Consider the following 22,348-nt stretch of genomic DNA (forward strand, 5'->3'; position numbering starts at 1 on the left):
CCTATGTTTAGTTAGTGACGGGGTAGGATAAGTTATCATATCACTTATTTTATCATATGTTTAACCAAGCATAGGATATGATAAGTGATGGGATATATTATCCATCCTTTATTTTTTATCCCTTTCATATGGGATATGTTAATCTCATAGGAAGATATGAGATATATTCATACATCAAAAAAAAAAATTTTTATTAATTTTTTATTTTTAACATATTCATTTTATAAAATAAAAAAATTAATATAAAATAATTATATATATATATATATATAATTATTTTTATATATTAAATAATATAAAATATAAAAAAATATTTGTAAAGTTTAAATATTTTAATCATAAATATTGTTAAACATAAATGAAATTCCATTTTTTTAAATAGAAATATTTAAATGTGACATAATTTTAATTTTAAACGTAAAAAAAAATTAATATGTATTTTATATTATTTTTTATTAATTTCATAAACTAAATATAAATAAAACATAATATAACATATCATATTGAATATATTATTTTAAAATATTATATCCATAAAATATATCTAGGATATCATATCCTATTCAATATAATATGATATCTTATGATATACAAATCCTAATATATCATATTTCGTCAATCAAACGTAACTTTAGTCCACACATTCCATGAAAATGAAAGCATTCCATTTCATTTTAAGCACATGGATTTGAAAATGAGTAGTTTTACTGGTTTCTTTTGCAATTAAGTGTCCAGATGCTCCCTGATAGCAAACAGAATCGTTTCATTTGAATCCATGCCTGTAAATACTATACACCCTCCCCTTCTTATATGGGCTAGGGTTCAATTTTGGGTCTTTTGGTTACAGCTTTGGGCCCATTTGGCCCATCTGGAGTATAAGTGGCTGTATCAGAGTTCTCAAAGATGGTCTGGGCCATTTGGGCTTCTCCATTTAAGGGCCAAGTCCAGTATCCTGATAAATTTTAAGCTATCCCTCTTGAGTCATCTTGCCCAGTATCTGTGTTGGGTGCTTGGCCCACTGGCGCAATTCACTAGGCTAGTGTATCAAATTACTTAAAGCTGCTTAATTTAGAAGAACAGGAAGGCCCTGTTTGGATAACCTCTTATTTTCTGTTTTAATCGAAAATAAAGTCAGAGTCACCATTTTTAACCTACAATATACATATTATAAAATTTTTATTAAATATGAAAAAACTTTTTATATGGTCAAAATAAAGTTTCTATAAGAAGCAATATTTTCTTAATTTTTATATTAATTTTTTTTCAAAAAAATCACAAACTCTTCGAATAAAATTAGCTAAATAATTATAGAAACTCTTATTAAACTTAAAAAATAGCTTTTTAACCGCTCAAAAGCCAAACCAAATAGAGAAAAAGCCATTCATTTACTTGGGTTTCTTTTCAATCAAGGACAAGAAAGAGAAAAGAAAATAGCTAATCATTCTCCAATTTTATTTCACTTTTGTATGATGAATATATATATCTAAATTTGAAATTCCTCAATTTTATTTTTCTTTATGTATAACTTTTTATGATTAAATGAAGTATAAATTTTAAAACAAAAGTCCTCATTCATGGCAAACCTGTATGAATGTATGATTAGGCTAAGATGGTAAAGAATTAAACAAGCCTTTAGCCCATTTAAAAAGTTATCCTAATCACTAAACTTAGAGAGGCAAAATGAATGGGGAAGGGAGGGAGGATGACAAGCTCAACTACAATAACGACTTTGATGCCAATAGTAGTATCCATGTTGATTCAAAAGGCGATGTTCATGATTTCTCAAGAAATACTTGGTCATCTCGGTAGTTTCAAAGGAAACGAGATCCTCAAATTTATTGTTTTGGCTCACTTTAGCTAGGATTGGATCTATCGAAAAGGAGGTTTATATTGAAAATGGGGTTTCCATTGAAAATTAGGTTCCTTATCGATTTTACATAAAGATTTTTTTTTTTTTTTTTTTTTGCAATTGGACAATCATTAAGCTATTTGTTTCATGTTTGAGGTTTTTAGTGCCCATGTGGAGCTAAGACCCGTAGATTCTAAAAAAATTTTAGGATTAATTTCTCATATTTTCTTCTATGTGTGCATATTTGGCTATAGATGCTAGTTTTATTCTTATGGAGATGGAATGAAAAGAGAAGTCGGAGTGATATTCAACCTTCAACCACTTGGACGATTAGAAGTTTGGATCTTTGAAATATTCAAATCTGAGATTGGAATGGATATTTCAAGTTCCAAGTATGTCTCCTAGAAATCCAATTCAAAAAAATTTCATGTGCATGTTTTGCATAATGAGTTCGAGGGTTAAGACTAAGAGATTGGGAGGGTATGGGAATTAGGTTAAGAATGTTGACTTTGAGGTGGGATTGTTTGCTTGTGTGCTTCCTTTTGGGTTGGATTTGTGGCTTTAATGATGATTTGGACCCTTGGCTTTGGGTCTTTTTTGAAGATGGGGTATCATATGGGTGGACCTTACTTTTATAAGCTTAGTAGATCTATTCCTTTTTTAGTGGGTTTGGGATTGGATCCACTTTTACATGAAATAGGTAATAGTTAACCAATAGGGCGGTTGTGTCTGTTTAAGCATGGATTGCTTTTGGCCTAATACATATTTTCCCCTGTTGAATTTAATACACTTATAGCTTTTATTTTTTACTATGCATGTTCTTTCTTTGTTTATCAAGTGAAGTAGTGGATTAAGATAACAAAAAGCTACTTAAGCCTCCACAGTTGACTATCCTTTTGTTTGGTGGTTATAAAAGGCAAACTCTCTCTTATGTTCCTCACTCATTCCAAACTTTGGGGCTTGTCCGTTTTGGTCTCTCCTTATTCTAGTGGTTTCTGCTTCCATAAAATAGATTACAAAGCTACTCTTACCCACAACTTAGAGCCCATTCTATACCTGGTGGTTCTATTCCTAGGCCTAACTCAGACTCTAGTCTAGAGAACTTATTTTTAATGGATGAAGAAGACTTGACCTATTATGAGAGCTTCTCCAAGCTTTACCTCATAGGCAAAGTCTTAGAAGAGTTAGCCCCTTTGAAATCCATTTCTTCCAAGATGAAAATAGGAAACTTCACATGAGTCTTTTTCTTCATGGATCTAGGCAATGGTTTCTTCTTCAATGAATTTTCTATTTTTAAGGATTGCTTTAAGGTGTGCAAAGAAAGACATTTTTTTTTTCCAAAAATCAAGTTATTATTCTTCAAAAATGGAGAGAGGGATTTAATTTAGTGAGACCCTAAGTCAACCACTCCATGGGTCCTAGTGATTAGTCTTCCCTACCTATTGAATTATGGGGGTCAATATAGTAAAAATAAAAATCATGTCTCAAATTGGAGTGGTTTTAAAAGTCGATTAAAGGAATGAAGAGATTGTCAAATACTTGTTTCTAAGGGTGTGCTAAAGGTGGATTTGAGTTAGCCACTTAAATATGAATTTAAGTGTCATAGGAAAGGCAAGATTAAGTCAGCCAGAATTGATTATGAGGGAGTCCAAAAGAAATGTTTTAGTTAGAGTCTTGTTGATGACAAGCTTGATGAATGTCCTAAAATTGAGTTCAAAGACTAGTTTTAACCTTGGTAAAGATCATTCCAAATTGAGACAAAACTCTTGCCAAGGGAAATAAAGGTGATCACTTAGGTGCAAGTAATGCTTCATATGTTGAAGTATTAGTGACCATCATTTCTAGTGGCAACCCCAAAGATGGTGTGGTAAATGATAACAATTTGAATCATGAGGTTCAATAGTGAGAAAAAGAAGGTGAGAAAATTCCTAGCAAACTTAGTCCAACCAATGAAGTAGTGCTTATTTCCAACCTTATTTTCATATATAGATCTTTACCTTATGATTCTCCTATGGCTTTATATTTGCATGGTGGGGAGGGTAAGGAAGCTACCAAAAAGGAAAAAAAGACGTATGTAGAAGGCCTTCAAGCTACTAATAATGTAATCAAGATGGAAATTGATGGCAGTGGACCCTATTTTAGGAAAAACAAGATGAGTTGATGGCTTAAACTCTTCCCAAAAAAGAGATGGAAAGAATAAAAAATTAAAAAATTAAAAAAATTAAAATAAAATAAAAAATAACAAATAACAAATAACAAAAAGAAACAAGGAGCAAGAACAATAAAGAAAAAAGGCAATAAAAACCCCTTCAACCATCCAATCTTACGCATGAAGGTCGTGACATGGAATGTTAGAGAGGTTGGTTGCCCTAGTTTTGTATCTCAAGTTAAGAAGCTATCAAAAAATCTACCTCATAATATTTTGTTTTTATCTTAAACTAAAGTTAATGCCAATAAAACATTAGATATTTTGCATAAACTTCAATTTGATTGTCATAACTTCGTTAATCCAATAGGATTTTCAAGAAGATTATGGTTTTATTGGAATTCTGCTCTTATTTAATGGATATTATTTTAAAAAATTATAAGATGTTTCATTGCATAGTTTATTTATCTAATTTTAATATCGACTATTTTACAACATTCTTATATGCATATTCTTGTAGCTTCAAACAAAAAGAGACTTGGATACTTTAGTTATTATCAAAAATTCTATTATTAGGTCTTGGGGTATTTTTGAAGATTTTTAATAAAAAAATTTTTACCCCCGTGATAAAATTGGGGGACATAACCTTTTTAATGAAATTTTTAGAAAACCTCTTTCAAAAAAATAATATGAATAATATAAGTATTAAGTTTTATGTAACATTCTTAAGAGGTATTTAATAAAATTTAATACTTATTACTTAATAAATTAAGTTAATTTTAAGTTAAATTATACTTAAATTATGAACTTAAAACTTATTATTTATATATTAAGATTATTTGATAAAATTAACTTAAAATTTATTTCAAATCATCAAATTAATATATTTATCTTCATAAATTATAATTAAGGTAAAGGGGGTTGAGTAACAACTAACAATAGAGGTTGTACAGTAGCAAAAGAAATTATGAATGCAATTAAGTCAAACGAGAATAACAAATGTAAAATAAAGATGTGAATTTAAGAATAAATTAATTATTTTTACTTATTACTTAAAATTGTGTTTTACTTTAAATCATACCATTCAATTATTTTATCAAACATATTTAATTTATTTAGTGACTTAAATTAAATTATTAAGTCACTTTAAGTTATTAAGTTAATTTATCAAACATCTAGTTAATTTTATTATAAACTTATAACTTCAGGCTATCGAAGAATCTATTTGATATGATGGTATCAATAGGTCCATCCAAGCAATACCTTCATGAAACCTACTCCTTATATGAGATGATCCATGTGTTTGTTGTAGAGGGTATGCCCAACATTTTGTCCATGCTTCTCCTCTCCATATTCCAACTACTATATTTCAATAATCCTTAAGGTTATGTTTAGTTCCTGAAAAATATGAAGAAAAAAAAAATACAAAAGAAAATAATTTTTTCATGTATAATTGTCCAATGAAAAACATAAAAAAAAATCAAATATAATTAAAACTAATTAAAATTTTATGTATTTTTAAATTATTTAATCTTTATATTGATAAATTAAAATAAATAAAATGAGTTTAAAGTAACAAAAAAATAATTTATCGACTTTTAATCTATTTTTTATTTTCCTTTTACTTTTCCTTTGTATTTTTTTCTCTTACATTTTCCCAAAAATTTTATGGAACCAAACATAGCTTTAAATGATATAAGAAGCTATTAAATTAGGTGAATAATACAAAATCCCAAAAAGAAATCAGTGGTTAGTTGCTTCAACAAAAATAAAAATAAAAATAAAAAGGAAAAAAATTAAAAAATCTGCCAGGAAGATCATTGATTCTAAAGATGGCACAATGTATTGTTTGAAGCATGAGCATGACATTAAGGAAGAAGAAATAATGGTGAGACGAACATGTACACCACATCCTAATCTTTTTATCTTCCCAAAGAGATTAGCTAATGGGGCTTATGATAATAATAACATACATGGCTCTCACACTTTACAGCTGGTTAGAACTTATAACCAATAGAAAATTTCCAAAATCGTGGAAAGTCAAATTCCTATATATAGACCCCCATTTCTCCCCTTTCCAATTTTCTCTTTTACTTTTCACAAATGCTACTCAAGAGGGCTTTTTCCCCCACTCGACCGGCTTTTCCTATCCTTTCCTTTCCTTTCCTTAATATGGTAGCTCACATCAGATCTGCTTTGCCCGTTTTTTCTTTTCTCATCTGTCTGTTTGGATAGAGAGAAAAATCATTGGAAGGCAGAAACTTCAGCTTCATGCTCTGCTCAAACGCTCAGTCCATCAAATCCGCACTGCTTGTATGTTAGAGACTGCTTCCTTGGACTTATCACTATTGCACAGTCTACAGACACCTGCCACCACCACCATACATTCTCAAAATCACTCATTTCAACTATATAAATACAGACCCATTTATACCAAACTCTAATTTTTAATTTTTTTTTGAAAAAATAATTACAATTTTGAGTACCCAAAAAGAAAAAACCCTAAATTGCTTTGAAGCAAGCAGAAAAGAAAACCCTTTTTCTGTGAACTTAAGTGCAGAGAAGTACATGACTATGCCAAAAATTTGAAGTCATAGTGAGGTACAGAAAAAAGGAGAAGATGATTTTGTAATTATACCTTTTATGGTTTTCTAGACATGAAAAGATGAGCCATAAAGAAATTGAAAAGAGGGGGGCCATCGGCCATGGCTGCTGCTGCCATTGCCAGCAATAACAATGAGAAAAGTCCAATTCCTTTGATATTTGGTCCTAATTTCACACACAGTTCACTGGGCCACACCTCATTGAAATTCACACTTCCCCCACTGGGTATTGGAATTCAAAAGCCCACGAGAAAAAAGTGATCAAACCCAATCCCCAATTAAGTGGATTCTTTGAAGAAAAGGCCCTCCAATTCCTTTTAAATTAAAAATTAATATATTTTGATCAAAAGGTCAAAATAAACCTCATTTTTTTAATATAAAATATAATTTTTTTAAGCAAAAAAACCTTCATTTAAATTTTTTTACTAAAACATCAAGAATATTTATGAGAAATGGAAACCCACCAAGTAGCTCGATTGGTAAGGACAAACACTACAAAGTGTAATCCCAATAAATGACAAAATATTAGGTTCGAGTCTTTGTTGTTGTCAGATGATCGGCACTTCGAGATTTAAATCCCCATGAAAAGTTTTAAAGGTTTGATTATGAAAGGCTATGAGGTTTGAATCCCCATGAAGAGTTCTAAAAACCGGAGAGTTCTAAAAACTTGACGGGTTTGGTCATAAAAGGATCCTAGTATATTCTTATGAAATATTACTCTTACAAATCTAATCAACACATGGTGGGTAGTGGCTAATGATTATTACATAGATGTAAGCACATTTTTAAAAATAAAATAAAATACAAAAATTATAAAAGAGGGTAGTGTGGTCTTTCTCTCAAATATAAAAGTAACAACTTTTTCTACCATAAAAGAATAGCAATATTTTATAAATAATAAAAAATAAATAAATAAATGTAGGACAAGAGAAAAGAAGAGAAGGAAGTGTGTGCAAAGAATAGAAAAAGAGTGAATGGGAGAAGATCCTTAGCCCTTAAGGAAGAACATGGTGAAATAAAGTATGCATTTTCCCACTTTTATCCTCCACTTTAAATCTGTAAAGTGGGTAATCCTACCAAAGCATATCCAAACAAAAACCCAAAGCTACACCACTCAAAAAAATTCCACTCATATTTATGAAAATAAATGCCATTCCATTGTGTGGATTCCCAATTTGACCAAGCCAAATTATTCCCACCTTGGTTGCACTTACTTACCAAAGCCAATTATTTATTTATTTATTTATTTATTTATTTTTATTATTATTATTATTTTGGGTCAGCAACACTCACTCAGGAATATCACATACAGTAAATTAAAATTAAAAGAGAGAAAAAACAAACAAAAGAATAACAACTAACAAGGGACCACTACCCCCATTCAAATGACCCTAATCCGGGCAGTGCACGATAGCACAGTCAGCAATTATGAGCGGTGCATTTTAGCAGAAAAGGAGCGGGGAAAAACAAAAGGACAGACGGTAGTGGGTTTCTCAGAGGCGGAGCGGTCCATATCGGCCACCTCTCCCACCACCGCCGGCGTGAGAGAATTTCGGCCTTTTTCGGATAAACAGCCGAAATTCTCCGTGTGACAAATGCCGGGGGGGAAAAGCCAAAATTCTGAAAAGTTAGACAGAAAATCTTGTAGAAGAAGAATCTAGCAGAGAAAATGGCTGACCTGGACACCGGGAGAAGTGAAGTCTAAGACTCGGATCTTGGCACCGACCTCGCCCAGAATCCTGAGCTCGACGCGGTCGTTGAGGGAGGCGTCTTTGATGAGGTCTGCGGCGTCGGCCTGGAGGAGGTTGGCGCGGTCGACGGCGACGGTGGTCTCCACCTGACGGACGCTGTGGGCCGGCTGGTAGAACCCCGGGACCACCCCTTTTCCGAGGGGGATCCCTCGATACATCACCGTAAACCTGGACTCGCCGTACTTAATTCCCACCTTGTTGGGATTGACGGCAGTGAAGAGCATCTTGATATTGAGGGAGAGGGAGGCGGAAGTGGGGGTGGGGGGGCTACCGGCGACGGTGGAGGAGGGGTTGGCGGTGATGCCCATGTACTGCACGCCCACCTGCTGGAGATCAAATTGGGGCTTCTTGGGCTTAACAGCGAGGACGATGATGAGGACGACGGCGAGGACGAGGAGAGCGAGGAAGGAGAAGAGGAGGAAGAGGCAGCAGCAACAGCCTTTGAAGGATGCCGAGGAGGGCGAATAGGACGGCGATTGGTAGTGGCTATGGTGCTGACTGTGAGGGTGGTGGTGGTGGTTTGGGGGAGGGCGTAGGTTGTGTTCTCCGTTCACGTTAGCCCTGGACGTCATATTTTATCTAACGTGCTCCTTCCTTGGCCTTCCTATCTTCTCCCCTCCTTCTTCTCTCTCTTCCCCTCTCTCCTTGGTGTGTTCTGTTTTCTTGCTTTTCAAGGGAAGCTGAGAGAGTGAAGTAAGAGAGAGTGTGCGTTTGCTTGACAAATACATAAAATATGTGGATATTTACAAGGGAAAAAGCAAAATGAAAAGTAAAAGTAGAAAAAATGTTGTGTTTACCTTTTTAACGTTCATTCTTCTCCTCCATTATTTTTAATAATTGGGATTCCATCCACATAGGGAACTTCTTCCAACTACGCCCAAACAATCCCTAAAGGCATCGATCTTACACACATTTGAAACAACACTAATAAGAGAGGAATATATTATGAAATGACTATAATGATTTTTCTTCCTTTTTTTCATTCTTCTTATAACACGTTGTATAGCATTTTTACAATAAGTATTTTTAATAAAAGTATTTTCTCCAAAAATATTTTTAAGAGAATTACTTATTAAATATTTCTTTAAAAAGCACTATAAGTGATTTTTCAACACATTTTTTAAAATTTTAAAAGTATTTTCTAAAACTTGTCAAATATTGATACACAACCAACAATGTTTTTTCTAGCTAATTTCCTCTAAACAAACGACTAATGTACCTACAATAAGGTATGTTCGAATTGTATTTCTAGACACATCCCTTTGAAACTTAAATTAGTTTTTAGAAGAGACAGACAATAGCTTTTTTAGAGAGTTTTTTCCATACTTGAATGTGATGTTTGATAGTTTTTATTACGATAGAGTTATAAAGTTTAATGTGTTTTTTAATACTTTAAATGTCAATAATTGGTTTTAAGAATAACGATTTTGAAATCAAGCATTTATACTCATGATTACTTTTGACATAACGATTTGATATAATTATCACTTGCATAATGAATATAGGCATTGCCCAAACAACACTTTGCCTGTCTAATATATGGATGGAAGAGAAGCTCACATCTAAATGAATGCAAGGAACCGCACTAAATACATAATTTTTTTCAAAAACACTTTTTAAATTAAAAACACTTTCTAAAATCACAATTAAACAAACTCTTATTATTTCTTTATATATATATATATATATATATATATATATATATATATATATATATATATTGATGGAAATGGTAACCTAGAAATGTGTTGATATTGTAGTTGAGTGTTAGTTTGTTGTATAAAGGATCTTCATCTAAACTTATAAATGTCTCATTGTGTAGATGGTCCTTCCACCAAATTTGTAAATTTTAGAAGCAACCACCAATATACAGCTCTTAATTACTTCCCATATACCATTTTTAAAGAAGTGTCCATTATTCTTGTCATTTCTTCCATGTTTTATAAAATTAAATGCATGTGTAAAAAATTCTTTAAAATAAATAATATTTGTTTCATCATGTTTTTGAAAACTTGTTTTTAAAAATTATTTTTAAATTTAAAAATAAAAAATAATTGTTTTTTCAATATTTTCTAAAAATAATGATGTTTTGTAAATTTTTTTTAAAAGCATCTTTTAAAAAATATAAAAAGTTAATTTGAATAAATAAATTTCAATTATTTTTAAAATTAATTTTTTATTTTAATTTTGTATAAGAATTAGTGAATTCAATTCATATTAATATCAATTCAATTCAATTCAAGTCTTATTAAAAAGAAAAAAAAAAAAAAGTAAGTTTAAAATTAAAAATCAATAGTTTTTTTTATATAAATACAAATATTTTTAAAAAAATCAAATTATATTTTGTTATTAAAAAGTTACACTATTTTAATAAATAATATAAAAAACAAACCTAAATTCATTAACATATTCAATGAATCAAGCCATCCCTCATTTGGAATTTGTTTTCCTTGCTAGAAAATTCATAAAAATGTAATTATTTATATAAGAAATGCTATAAAATTATCATTGACCAATTTTGATGTGAGTTTAAGTCGTAGCATGTGAATCAATTATGATGTGTACTTTTGTTCCATGTGGTCTTACAAAAATTGAAAATTTTAGATTGGCATTCATATCAACCAATCAATCATCTAAGATTTTCACACAAACATCTTTTTGGCTTTATTATTTCTAATCAAATCCATTGTGCCCCCTAAATAATACAATTGAAGTTTGATAGATTGAGCAACTTACCCATTAACCATTGTCTTCAACTAAGTTTCACTTATTTCTTATCTTAAATGCAAAACTTCATCTATCCTTTTTCTTTTTTTTACCCCTAGTTTCTTCAATTTTCTTAGCAGCCAAACAATGAACAACAAATCAAATCAAAAACCCATGAACAACATCACTCAAAACACAAGGGAGGAGAAAGAAACAGCCTTCGGAGTGAGGAAAATAATTCTTCTTTCAACTTCAACAAATTTATAAGAAACCAAACAAAAAAAAAAAAAAACAGAAATTCAAACCTTATTTAGTAACTATTTTTAAGAACAGTTTTATGTCAGACCAGAAAACAAATATTCAAACCCTATTTGAGAAGGATTTATAAGAACAGTTTTCTATTTTCTAGAATAAAAAAAAAAAAAACTAAAAAACATATTTAGTAACCAAAAACTGTTTTGTGTTATCAAAAAACAGAAAAAATTTGTTTTTAGATAATATTTTTTTAATTGTTTTCACTTATTTTTTAAGAGTTATTTAAAAAAAAATAATTATACAAATATATATAATAATTAAAAATAAAGTTGTGAATATAAAAATTATTTTTAAAACCTATTTAAAATATTAAAAACATTTTAGGATCTCAAATAAACTTTTATTCTACAAAACATCATAAAACAGTTTTCAAAAATTGTTATTAAAAACTATTTTTTAGAACTAATTTAAAAAATAATTATCAAACAGAGTCTCAATGTCTATTTAAGAATTATTTTCAAAAATAGTTTTATATTCTCAAGAATAAGGCGTTTGATAATAAAAAACTGTTTTTTATTTTTAAGATAAAAAAATAGGATATTTTCAGATAACATTTTTTAATTATTTTTTATCATTTTCACTTATTTTCTAAAAGTTGTTTTAAAAAATAATTATAGAAACATATAAAATAATTCAAAATAAAACACTAAATATAAAAAAAAAATATTAAAATATATTTAAAAATATTGAAAATAGGTTAAAAACATTTTAGGTTTAGGCTTTATTTTACAAACATCATAAAACACTAAATATAAAAAATATTTTTAAAACATATTTAAAAATATGTTAAAAACATTTTAGATTTCTAAATAAGCTTTTGTTTTACAAACATCAGAAAACAGTTTTCAAAAACTCTTCTCAAAAATTGTTTTTGAAAAAACAATTCCCAAACATACCCTAAAACCCTTCCACAACCAAAACAAATAAAAAGGTAGCTGAAGCCCATTGATTCCCACACAAGAGAGAATTGCACAAGTTCTAATTTTATCATCTACCAGTTTATTTCGTCTTCTAATTTCTCTTAGCTTTAAATTCCAGTAACTGCACAATGTTTCTAATGCATTCAGATTTTCAATAGCAGCTACAAAAACAAAAGGCATGACAACAATCTAAAACTTACTGTAAAAAGATGATCATAATTTATATGCAAAAGATGATCATAATTTAGCATTCCTACATACTCCACAGAACATCAGCAATATAGTAAAATCAGCAATACAAATAAGAAAAAAGGTTCATAAAGGAAAAACCATGAACATATGTAACATCTAAAGAACAATAAAAGATGAACCAAATAGAACAAGAAAAAATTGCCTGTTAAGAGGCAATTCTAGACCTAGTAAGAAACATGGTAGAATGCTGAATGGGATGGTTTCCAGCACTACTCATCACCTGTATCAGGATGTGGGCTGGCATTACCTGCTTCGAGTTTTGTTGTTTCTTCCACCCTCCTGTTGTTTTCATCAACATCAAGCACATCGTCCATCATGTCGTCCTCCCCAACATTAATGTCTTCCACATCTTCCTCATCTTCGTTGTTTCCACCAGGGATTTTTCTTGTTTTTGGGCCATGCTCAAGCCTATGGGTTTCCAATTCTTGGTCCATCGTTTCCTGTAAATTCTGCATATCATTGTTTGCTTTCCTTGCTTTCCTCATATTTTGCCACCTCTCTAACTCCTTTTCAACATTGGCAATATACTGCTCCTCAATATGTTTCTGATATTCAGACAGTTCCTCTCTCCGAGCAGTCTTCCATTCTAGAAATACCTGATATGCAAATTTGTGAGTATAAATTTTTTTTTTTGGATAGATAAACACACAAGGATATATTAGATAAAGGGAGCTTGAAAGGCGACCTAGAGCATACAGGGAGTATACAGTTACCACCTAAAAACAGAAAAAACAAAAGGGAAAAAACCTCACCATCCCTTAACAAGAACCCAACCAATTCACAAAGTTAAGGGGCCTACAGCTATAGAAGATTTAGCCCAAGAAAAGAGATTACAAATAAAGGAATTTTTCAATCTTTGAACCACCAGGACCTCATTATCAAAAACTATCCTATTTCTTTCCTTCCAAACCATCCAAAATAAGCAAAGAGGAGCTGCCTGCCAAACCTTTCTATGCTTCTTGTCCTTAAAAGTAATATGCCAACCTAAAAGCGTGTCTCTAGCCGTGAGAGGAAGGACCCAATTAACACCAAAAAGAGAAAACACGAGATCCCACAAAATCTTGTGAGTATAAATTGACAAAGATAAAATTCAAGTTCATCTATAAGTGATAATACAACTTCAGAAATACCAACTCCTGCACCAGTCATTTCTCTACTCCAATTTCCTTTCTTATTATGACTTATGTTATTAATACATTAGTAAGTCGGGAATTTCTCAGGATTCAGCCTCTTGAGCAGAATTAGGAGAGGAATCCAGCCTTAATGTCTACCCATCTTTCTAGAAGTGCCTCACAAGAAGACCCAAATTAGTGGGAAAAGAGGCTCAAACTCACCTGTTCCCTCTGCTGCTCAACCACAGTTGCATCTTCTTCCAATGGTTTGCTGAATGAGTAATATATTGGAGGCTCTGCTTTGGTCCTGAAAGAAACACATCCACAACCAATCAATGATAAGTAAAGAAGTATCAAGAAAAAACTTTGTTGTTCTACCTAAGATCCTGCAAAGAAGCAGGAAATGGTCACAGTTGCTTCAACACTATGCACATGAACAGAAACTTATCTTCGTCTCAATAAAATTGTGAATATGGACACTTTTGGACCAAAATTAAAAATAACCTACACAGGCAAAGAAGCACATGTTAAGAGCCATTGCAGAAATAAACACAGCTTAACCATCAAAGAGGGTACAAGACAAAAAGGTTGATGGGAGAAATGAAATGCCAGAACACGGAAATAAATAGTCAAAGAATGTGCCTTAGATAATTGCAAAGCCTTTTTTGGTGCTCACTCCACCGAAGAAACAGCAATTCCAACTTCTTTTCTTCTGCCTTGGCAGCAACACGAGCTCTGAGAGTCTGATAGAAAAAAGGCAGTGATGAAACAAGGTACGAAGCCATTGTCTATTTTTCACACAAAAAAGGGATTCAATTTAAAGCTTCACCATAGAGTTGCACAATATAATTAAGTAAACACAAACCAGATCTCGTCTCCGATTTTCTGCAATTTGTTCACGCTCTTGTTGCCTCAGCTTTTCACTTTCTTCACGTGCTCTTTGCTCAGCCTAAAAAAGTCAGACATTAGTTGCCAAATAAATTCATCATGAAACTCAAAATATTACATCAAGTTCTTTAAATGTCACATGAAGATGCTTTTTTATTACCACATCTGTGGCATGAAATACAAGAGCTATGATCAAATCTCCCTAAATAAATTAACTTTCAATGTCTAAAACTCATGAAATTTAATGTCTAATCTTTCCAATTTCAAGTCCAACATTTTAAATGTTTTAAGTTTCAAAAATTAAAACCATAGGCATTGAATTAACTGGCAAATGATAATATTACCCTTTGCTTGGCAACATGGATTATAACAATTCTTGTAAATCCTGATTCCTTGAGTTTAATTAGAAAAGATCAGATGCAATGATACAAGCTTTGTGGTTAGACAATGATACAAGCTTCATGGTAAGTCCAACAAGTACTTACTCTCTGTAAAGAATTTGACCGACGCATGAATGCCTCAGTTCCTGAAAGTTTCATGTCTTCCTTTCTGAATTTCTGGAGAAGTTTCACATGAAGTACAAAGAACAAGCAACAATAGAGTTAAGAACACAAATATCATATTAATAAGAATCTGAAGAAAAATTTGCTTATGAAAAACACACTTCGGTTAATGAAATAAAATTGGGACATATTCTTGAATGGAACTTCAGAAAAGTTTTGACTTTCAACAATTATTCCTCTAAAATGTAGGAAATAATAAATACAAAAATCGTGGGCTAAAGCCATTATTACTTGTATATAAAATTTTCTAGTGACATGTTAGTTACATTTAAAAGTAGAGATTGCTTAGAATCCTCACACTGGAGGAGATTTTTCTACTTAGAGTGCTTGGGAAGTTATCCATGTCACATGCATAAGATGCTGTCGAATGATTTGGTTCTGGAAAAATATAGAGTGCCTAGGCACTCTTTTGTACAATGGTTGCTACTGAATAAAGGTTGGATACACATGATACGTTGGTTGTGGAAGATCTCTTCCACCATTCAAAATTTATTCTTTGATAAAACTCCACTGAGAATTTTTGCTTAACTGTTTATTCATTACATCTATGGGCATCTTAAGGGACGCAGAATTAATAGACATGCTCTCCCATGGACTTTTGAGATTGATGGGATGGTTCACAACTACAAGGGTGATTTTTTTTTTTTTTTTTTCCTTTTTTGGATAGGAAAAAGAACAATTCGTTAAAAAATGCCAATAAAAAGGGGGGCAGAACCCAAGTACAAAAGAAGTATACATAAGTCAGAAAGGGGCAAGGATGAAAAAAAGGAAACACACTAGTGTGACCCCACCCAATCCAACAAATCATACACGAATGAGCATTCCACTCCCAAAAAAATCCAGACCAATGAAAGAAGGTTTAAATAAAAGAATCCTTTAACAACTGAATTGACTTCTCTACACCTCCAAAAGGTCTCCAGTTTCTATTTTGCCAAATAATCTAGAACAAACATAATGGGACAAACCTCCAATTTTTTTGCGCTTTTCCCCTAAAAAAACCCTGAGCAAGGCATATAAAGTAAGACCTATAACACAATAAAGAGCAAGAATAATAGGTCCCAAAAACTATGAGCTGCACCACAATAATTCTCATTAGGACTAGGAACTTTATCCGCATCCAAACTAACCTGTGCTCCATAAATCTCCCATTTAGGAAAAGGCACCTCCAAACCCAAAGAATCAATTAATTTGCTCCAGAAAAGGCTTCCAATCACCGGAGTCAAAGAGGAGTTTCAAGAAATTCAATACACCATCCTTGATATCTGCATTTTTAGTGAGTCAAACACCATCACCTTCACCTTCAATCTTTCCATAAGGTTTCTTCTCCAATGAATATTCACTATCCTATGAAAGAACTTCATATTTCTATCTGCTCATTGAGACATAACTCCTAGACTTTTGTTTCCAATAAATTTCCTCCAAATCAGCCCAATAGTTAAAGGCACCTACAACTAATGTTCATACCTCATCTCTTTTGGAGAAAGAGCCACTTCCCCCTTCCTGATCCCAATTCAATTTGATCAAGGGTGATGATGTAATTAAGTCAGAAAATATGCTTTTGTGGCAATGGTCGATCATAAAAGGAACAATAGGATCTTGGAACTTATGAAAGAACTTCATATTTCTATTCGCTTATTAAGACATAACTCCTAGACTTTTGTTTCTAAGAAATTTCCTCCGAATCAGCCCAATGGTTAAAGGCATCTACAACTAATGTTCATACCTCCATCTCTTTTGGAGTAAGAGCCACTTTCCCCCGTCCTCCTGATCCCAATTCAATTTGATCAAGGGTGATTATGTAATTAAGTCAGAAAATCTTCTTTTGTGACATTGGTTGATCATAAAAGGAACAACAGGATCTTGAAACCTATGAAAGAACTTCATATTTCTATCTGCTTATTGAGACATCTCCTACACTTTTCTTTCCAACAAATTTCCTCCAAATCAACCCAATAGTTAAAAGGCATGTACAACTAATGTTCATACCTCCACCTCTTTTGGAGAAAGAGCCCTTTCCCCCCTCCTGATCCTAATTCAATTTGATCAAGGGTGATTATGTAATTAAGTCAGAAAAAAAAAATTATGTAAGTCAGAAAATCTGCTTTTGTGGCAATGGTTGATCATCAAAGGAACAATAGGATCTTGGAACAGTGGGATCTTTTGAAACTGTGTCCTCCCATTGGAAATAGTGGTGGATAAATTTAGAGGATATAAGACTTTGGTTTATCACAGAGAAATGGATAGAGGACATTCCAATCTATTTAAAGAAAAGAATGAAGATTCAACATAAATTGGAAACCCCCACCCCATAACCTGGTTTTTGGCAATGAATAAAGCTGGATTAGTTACGGATGCTTGGGGGTACCATCAATGACTAAAAGCATATATGCTTGGCTACTCTTGATATTGTTTCAACACAACTTGAAGGCTATAAAGAATGTATTGGAGGTAACAAATAGAAGTGCTTAAGCATAATATACATGGTATGGTTTCTATAAGTGCTAGCAATATTCCAAAGAAGGTGAGGCTCCTCAGAGAATTGGGGTGTTTAAAGAAAATTTTCCTTTTTGGGATAAGCTGATGACTTTAATTCTTAGCAATATATACATATGCAGAGAAAAACAAACTTAATTGCAAACTTCATGGCTAGTTTGGGTCATTGATGGATGAGAAATTAAAAGTAATAGTGGAATTCCATGCAAAATTGAACCAATGCTCATATTTGAGGCAAAAATTTGTAGAGAAATAAATGAGATTACAAACTTCATCATTATTTCAAGTCACTATTTGATGAGAAATTCAAATCAATAGTTGTGTACTTGGGTTGCAACCCCCTTTTTTGGTTACACAACTTCTAATATTATCCTGCTCATCTATTTGCCAATCAAAAAAAGAAATTATAACAATAGTGACATTCCAGGAATATTGAAAAACAAAGTTTATGTGGGAGGCCAAAGGTTGCCCACACACACACACACATGATCGTAAACCTCATGGCTAGTTTAGGTCCATGGATGGATGAGAAATTTATAAAAAATAGTGAAATTCTAGGCAAATTGAGCCAAATGCTTTTATGTGAGGCAAAAGGTTGTACGGTCTACACACACACAAGCATGTATGTGCACATATGTGTGTATTTGTGTATGTGGCACCACAGCAACATCATATAATCTCCAAAAATAAGTTGGAGAGCCTGTGACAATGGTTAAGAAATTTGGAGTCAAGAGATTGACATAGAGTGTGAAAGAAGTAAAAGGTTTTTAACTAGAGATTTTAGCCTACTGATCTATTCAAAATTTGAAATAAAAATCTTTGAATTTTCAAATGAAAAATTCAACCATTATTTTTAAATCTCTTTCAATCTGAATTGAAATAGACAAAAAGTTTTCAGCTAGAGATTTTAGTATTCTGGTTCAATTCAAATTTTGAAATGAAATTTTAACCATTGATTTTTAAACTTTGTCATTCTGAATTGAAATAGAGGACTATAATTGGTATTGTAGTATGATTTAGATTTTGAGAAATGGGAATGACAAAATGAGGTGTTTCCTTTACATTCACTGTATCAATACATCTATTGCTCTTAAACATGGCTTATGAAACTTGGTTTATGAAGTTTCTTTATTCTATGAATGCTAAAAAACCCTCAGCTTTCTTAGAGCATTCATTGGCACAGGGAATCTTGAATAGATACCTGATTAAATTTGAAGTAAAACATGCATTTAATAGCATCAACCTAATTAGGCTGTTGCTACAAGCAACAAGAAAGAGTAAACCTTGTGTCAAGACATCTCAAACAGCATAGATTGTTGGACGATATTCACACTAGTAGGCTCTCTAATATGATAAGTAATAATTGCTAAAGTAGTTTGGAAAGATTTGAACTACTATTAAAAGGAGAAACAAACAGCCATGCTCATTCTATTCTCATTTGCATCTTAGCTTCTGGATGCCAGGACACGCCAGCCCAAAACTGTCTTTTAGTTTGTTCATGATAGGTATTATCAAATAGCACTTAACTGCCTTTCTTCCTGCCAAACCTAGTTATAATGATGCCAATTTCTAGACATAAAACTCCACTCATAGATATGAATGATTTAGATGATGACATAAGAAAATGCATAAACATAAAATTTAAAATAATTTATTTAATGAGGGTAGTATATATTAGTTCCACAATGAGGTGAACTAAGAAATTAATATCCCTAACTTGACAACTAACCAAAAGCAGATCAAGTAATTATAGATACATACCTCTAATGTCCCTATAAGTTGACCCAACATTCTTTTGTTCCTATTAACCAAGCTCGGGTCCTCGTTCTTTGGCAAAACCCTTGGAACATGCTCTGTCACTGGAGCTTCAAAATCCTAAAAACATAATGAAATAATAATAATTTAAGTAATAGTACTAAAGACAATAATGAAGAATAGGAGCAATAAAAAAACTAGGTTTCTATTCCCAAACCAAAATCTGCATTAAATATGTAATAAATAAACATATATAAGATGGCAAGTCTTCCAGTTTTACCATCTTGGCTGCTCTTTGATTGCCTTCTTTCCTCGACCAACCAGTTTGCCGAAAATTGGATGGTTTTCTATCACTCTGATTAACAGCAGTTGGAATGTCTCCAGCAGGGTCTTCCATAATTGAATTATCTTTCTCAATGTCTTTTACCGCTTCAACATCCTCAGTGATCTCGCCATCCTCCACCTTCATTTCCAAATCAAGAAAAGTGTAATTAAGTTCTACTTGGCTTCTATGAATAGGTGGGTAAAGAAAATAAATCAATGGTGTTTGGTTGCTAAGAAGGAACAAAACATAAAGGAATTGAAAATCTGAATCCTATCCTAGATATATCATGTTTCCATGATTGTAAGAAAAGTTTCCTCAATCAAACCTAGTGGCGATGATTCAGCCCAGTGAAGTCTTGTTTATTTTGGAAATCTACAGAACATAACTTACAAAGGCTCCAACCGAAGAAAAACATAACTTTAGTTGCGAAGAGATTTTTCTGGAGTAATGATGGGTGGATTGCAAATTGTAGTCATAAGGGAAAAATCTCTTTTGCTCCATTGCGACAAACGGAGCCAGAAATCAACAATTTTATTTCTTTTCTCATCTTTGTCTGATGTTTGCAGAGAAAAGTGATGGTAAATGTTTGTTTCAAGGTTTGGAACCCAAGAAAACATACAGCTCCCATCATTCAGCTCCAAGGATACTAAACCTTTCAGATTGTGGAAAACCCACAAAAAAAAGGCGAAAAATACAGAAAGACAAGATCTGGAATTCAATTTTCTCATCCTTCTCTCGATTTCCTCAACAAATAAACAAATTCTCCCAACAGAAACCCAAAAAAAAGAAAAAAAAAAGAAGAAGAAGAATTTACCTTAACAATCGCGGACGATAGCCGCCTTTTAGGAGGCGGCTGATCCTCAGGGTCAGTCCTATCCGCCTGAAACCAAAAAAAGAAAAACCAAACCTGAGAAACTCAAATTTGAACCAAAAACACATATAAGATTTGAAATCTTTGAGGAGATAAGAATTACTGGTCGAACAAAGCCCCGATTGCGAGCTCCGTTGGCGCCGAAATTGCGAGGACTACCGGCCGCCAAGCCTCCACGGCGTAGCCCTCTTGGGTCTCTAAGCCTCTCCGTAATCTATAAATTGTATATGTACACAAAGATATACGCATGAATAGAGAGAGTTATTGATGAGAGAGAATAGAAGAGGAAGAGACAAGGATGTGGACCTCCCATTGTTGGCGATGGAGCTCTTCGATCTCCTTGCGAAGCTCTTCTTCAGTCTTGTCCACTGCGGCGCTGCCCATCTGCTCTTCCCTCGCTAAACCCTTGCAAGGGGTTGGGGGCTTTTTATTTATCTATTTCCCTTCCCTGGGCTCAAATCAGAAATTTGATGAAATAAATGGACGTTTTTGAAAACTCCGGGTAGGTTTTACCGGTGGATTATGAGTCTTTTGGATATGTCCCAAAACCCCTTTGAGAAGTTGAAAATTCATATAAACACATTAGACATTATGAAATTAAATAAAAATATCAAAAATAAAATAATATTTTTAAAACATGATTTACTTTCTTTAATTTTCTCATTAATTAAATGAAAAATATTTTTTTTTCTAAAAATATTTCCAAACAAATAAAGTAATTATTATGATATCACTACCCTTCAAGAAATATGATCGTGCAAAAAAACATTAAATAAAAAAAATAATTGAAAATATATATATATATATATATATATATATATATATATATATATATATATATATATATTCAATAACTAAATAACAAATCAATTAAAAGAAAAAAAATAAAAAATAAAATAAAAGAAGTCTAAAGGGTATTTGACTAAAGAGCTAACCATTTGAAAAATGGAAAAAAAAAATTGATGGGTCTCATTTTTTTTTAATTAATATTGTAGAATCATTCATTTCACTTTTTTAATTGAAAAATATTAACATATATTTTTTTTGTACAAGAGATTAGATTTACAACCTTCTTCTTCAAATATCAAAACTATTAATGTAATAGAAGATGAAAAAAAAATTAGCCTCAAAGAAATTAAGAATATATTCAAAGATGATGATAATTAATAAGATTACTTGTTAAAATAATCCAAGACCAAAGACTAAAAATTATTATTCTAAGCTAATTCTTCTTGATCTTCAATACGAAGAAGGAAATCAAATGATCCAATCAAATTATAATAGTGAATGGAACACAGATGGAGATAGTGAACACCAAAAACTGAACATACTCTAAGAGATGATCATGGCCTCTATGGCTTACAAGTCAAAAGGAAATTACAATCATTTAATAGCAAAACATCTAGTAGTTGGTTTCACAAGTCAACTAAAAGGATGGTAGGACAAAGTCTTATTTGAGGAAGAAAAGAGATTAGTCTTTCATTCTATTGATGAAAATGGAAATCAAAATACGATACCCACCCTTGCATATGCAATAACCAAACATTTTCGAGGAGAACCAACTATTCTCCAAGAAAAAACCTTTGAAATCCTCGCAAAGTTAAGATGTAATAAATTAGGAGATTTTAGATGGTATAAAGACGTATACCTATCCAAGGTACTAGGACATATACTAATCAACTTAACTAGAAAGAGAGGTTTTTACATGGTCTTCCTTGAGTATTTGCTAAGAGAGATAACATGCTTCAAGTGTGGTTAAAAAAAAGGGCATTTATCTACGGATTGTAAAATAAAAGAAA

General features: G+C 32.0%; 2 protein-coding genes across 2 annotated transcripts; both read right to left on the reverse strand.

Moving 5' to 3' along the window:
• Positions 1-5,791: 5,791 nt before the first annotated feature.
• On the reverse strand, positions 5,792-9,153 carry LOC100267543 (NDR1/HIN1-like protein 13). Its single transcript, XM_002265754.4, has 2 exons — positions 8,277-9,153; positions 5,792-6,362 (listed from the first exon to the last, which is right to left on the reverse strand). Exons 1-2 carry the CDS (start codon positions 8,919-8,921, stop codon positions 6,276-6,278), a joined length of 732 nt encoding a protein of 243 aa, XP_002265790.1. The 5' UTR covers positions 8,922-9,153; the 3' UTR covers positions 5,792-6,275.
• Positions 9,154-12,486: 3,333 nt separating this feature from the next.
• On the reverse strand, positions 12,487-21,088 carry LOC100245237 (uncharacterized). The gene is made up of 10 exons (XM_002265655.4): positions 20,856-21,088; positions 20,653-20,763; positions 20,493-20,558; positions 19,634-19,816; positions 19,360-19,473; positions 15,028-15,099; positions 14,520-14,603; positions 14,297-14,397; positions 13,877-13,961; positions 12,487-13,138 (listed from the first exon to the last, which is right to left on the reverse strand). Exons 1-10 carry the CDS (start codon positions 20,931-20,933, stop codon positions 12,752-12,754), a joined length of 1,281 nt encoding a protein of 426 aa, XP_002265691.1. The 5' UTR covers positions 20,934-21,088; the 3' UTR covers positions 12,487-12,751.
• Between the last annotated feature and the right edge of the window lie 1,260 nt (positions 21,089-22,348).

The sequence above is a fragment of the Vitis vinifera genome, chromosome 12, assembly GCF_030704535.1.
Source record: "Vitis vinifera cultivar Pinot Noir 40024 chromosome 12, ASM3070453v1".
In the NCBI taxonomy this organism is placed as follows: Eukaryota; Viridiplantae; Streptophyta; class Magnoliopsida; order Vitales; family Vitaceae; genus Vitis; species Vitis vinifera.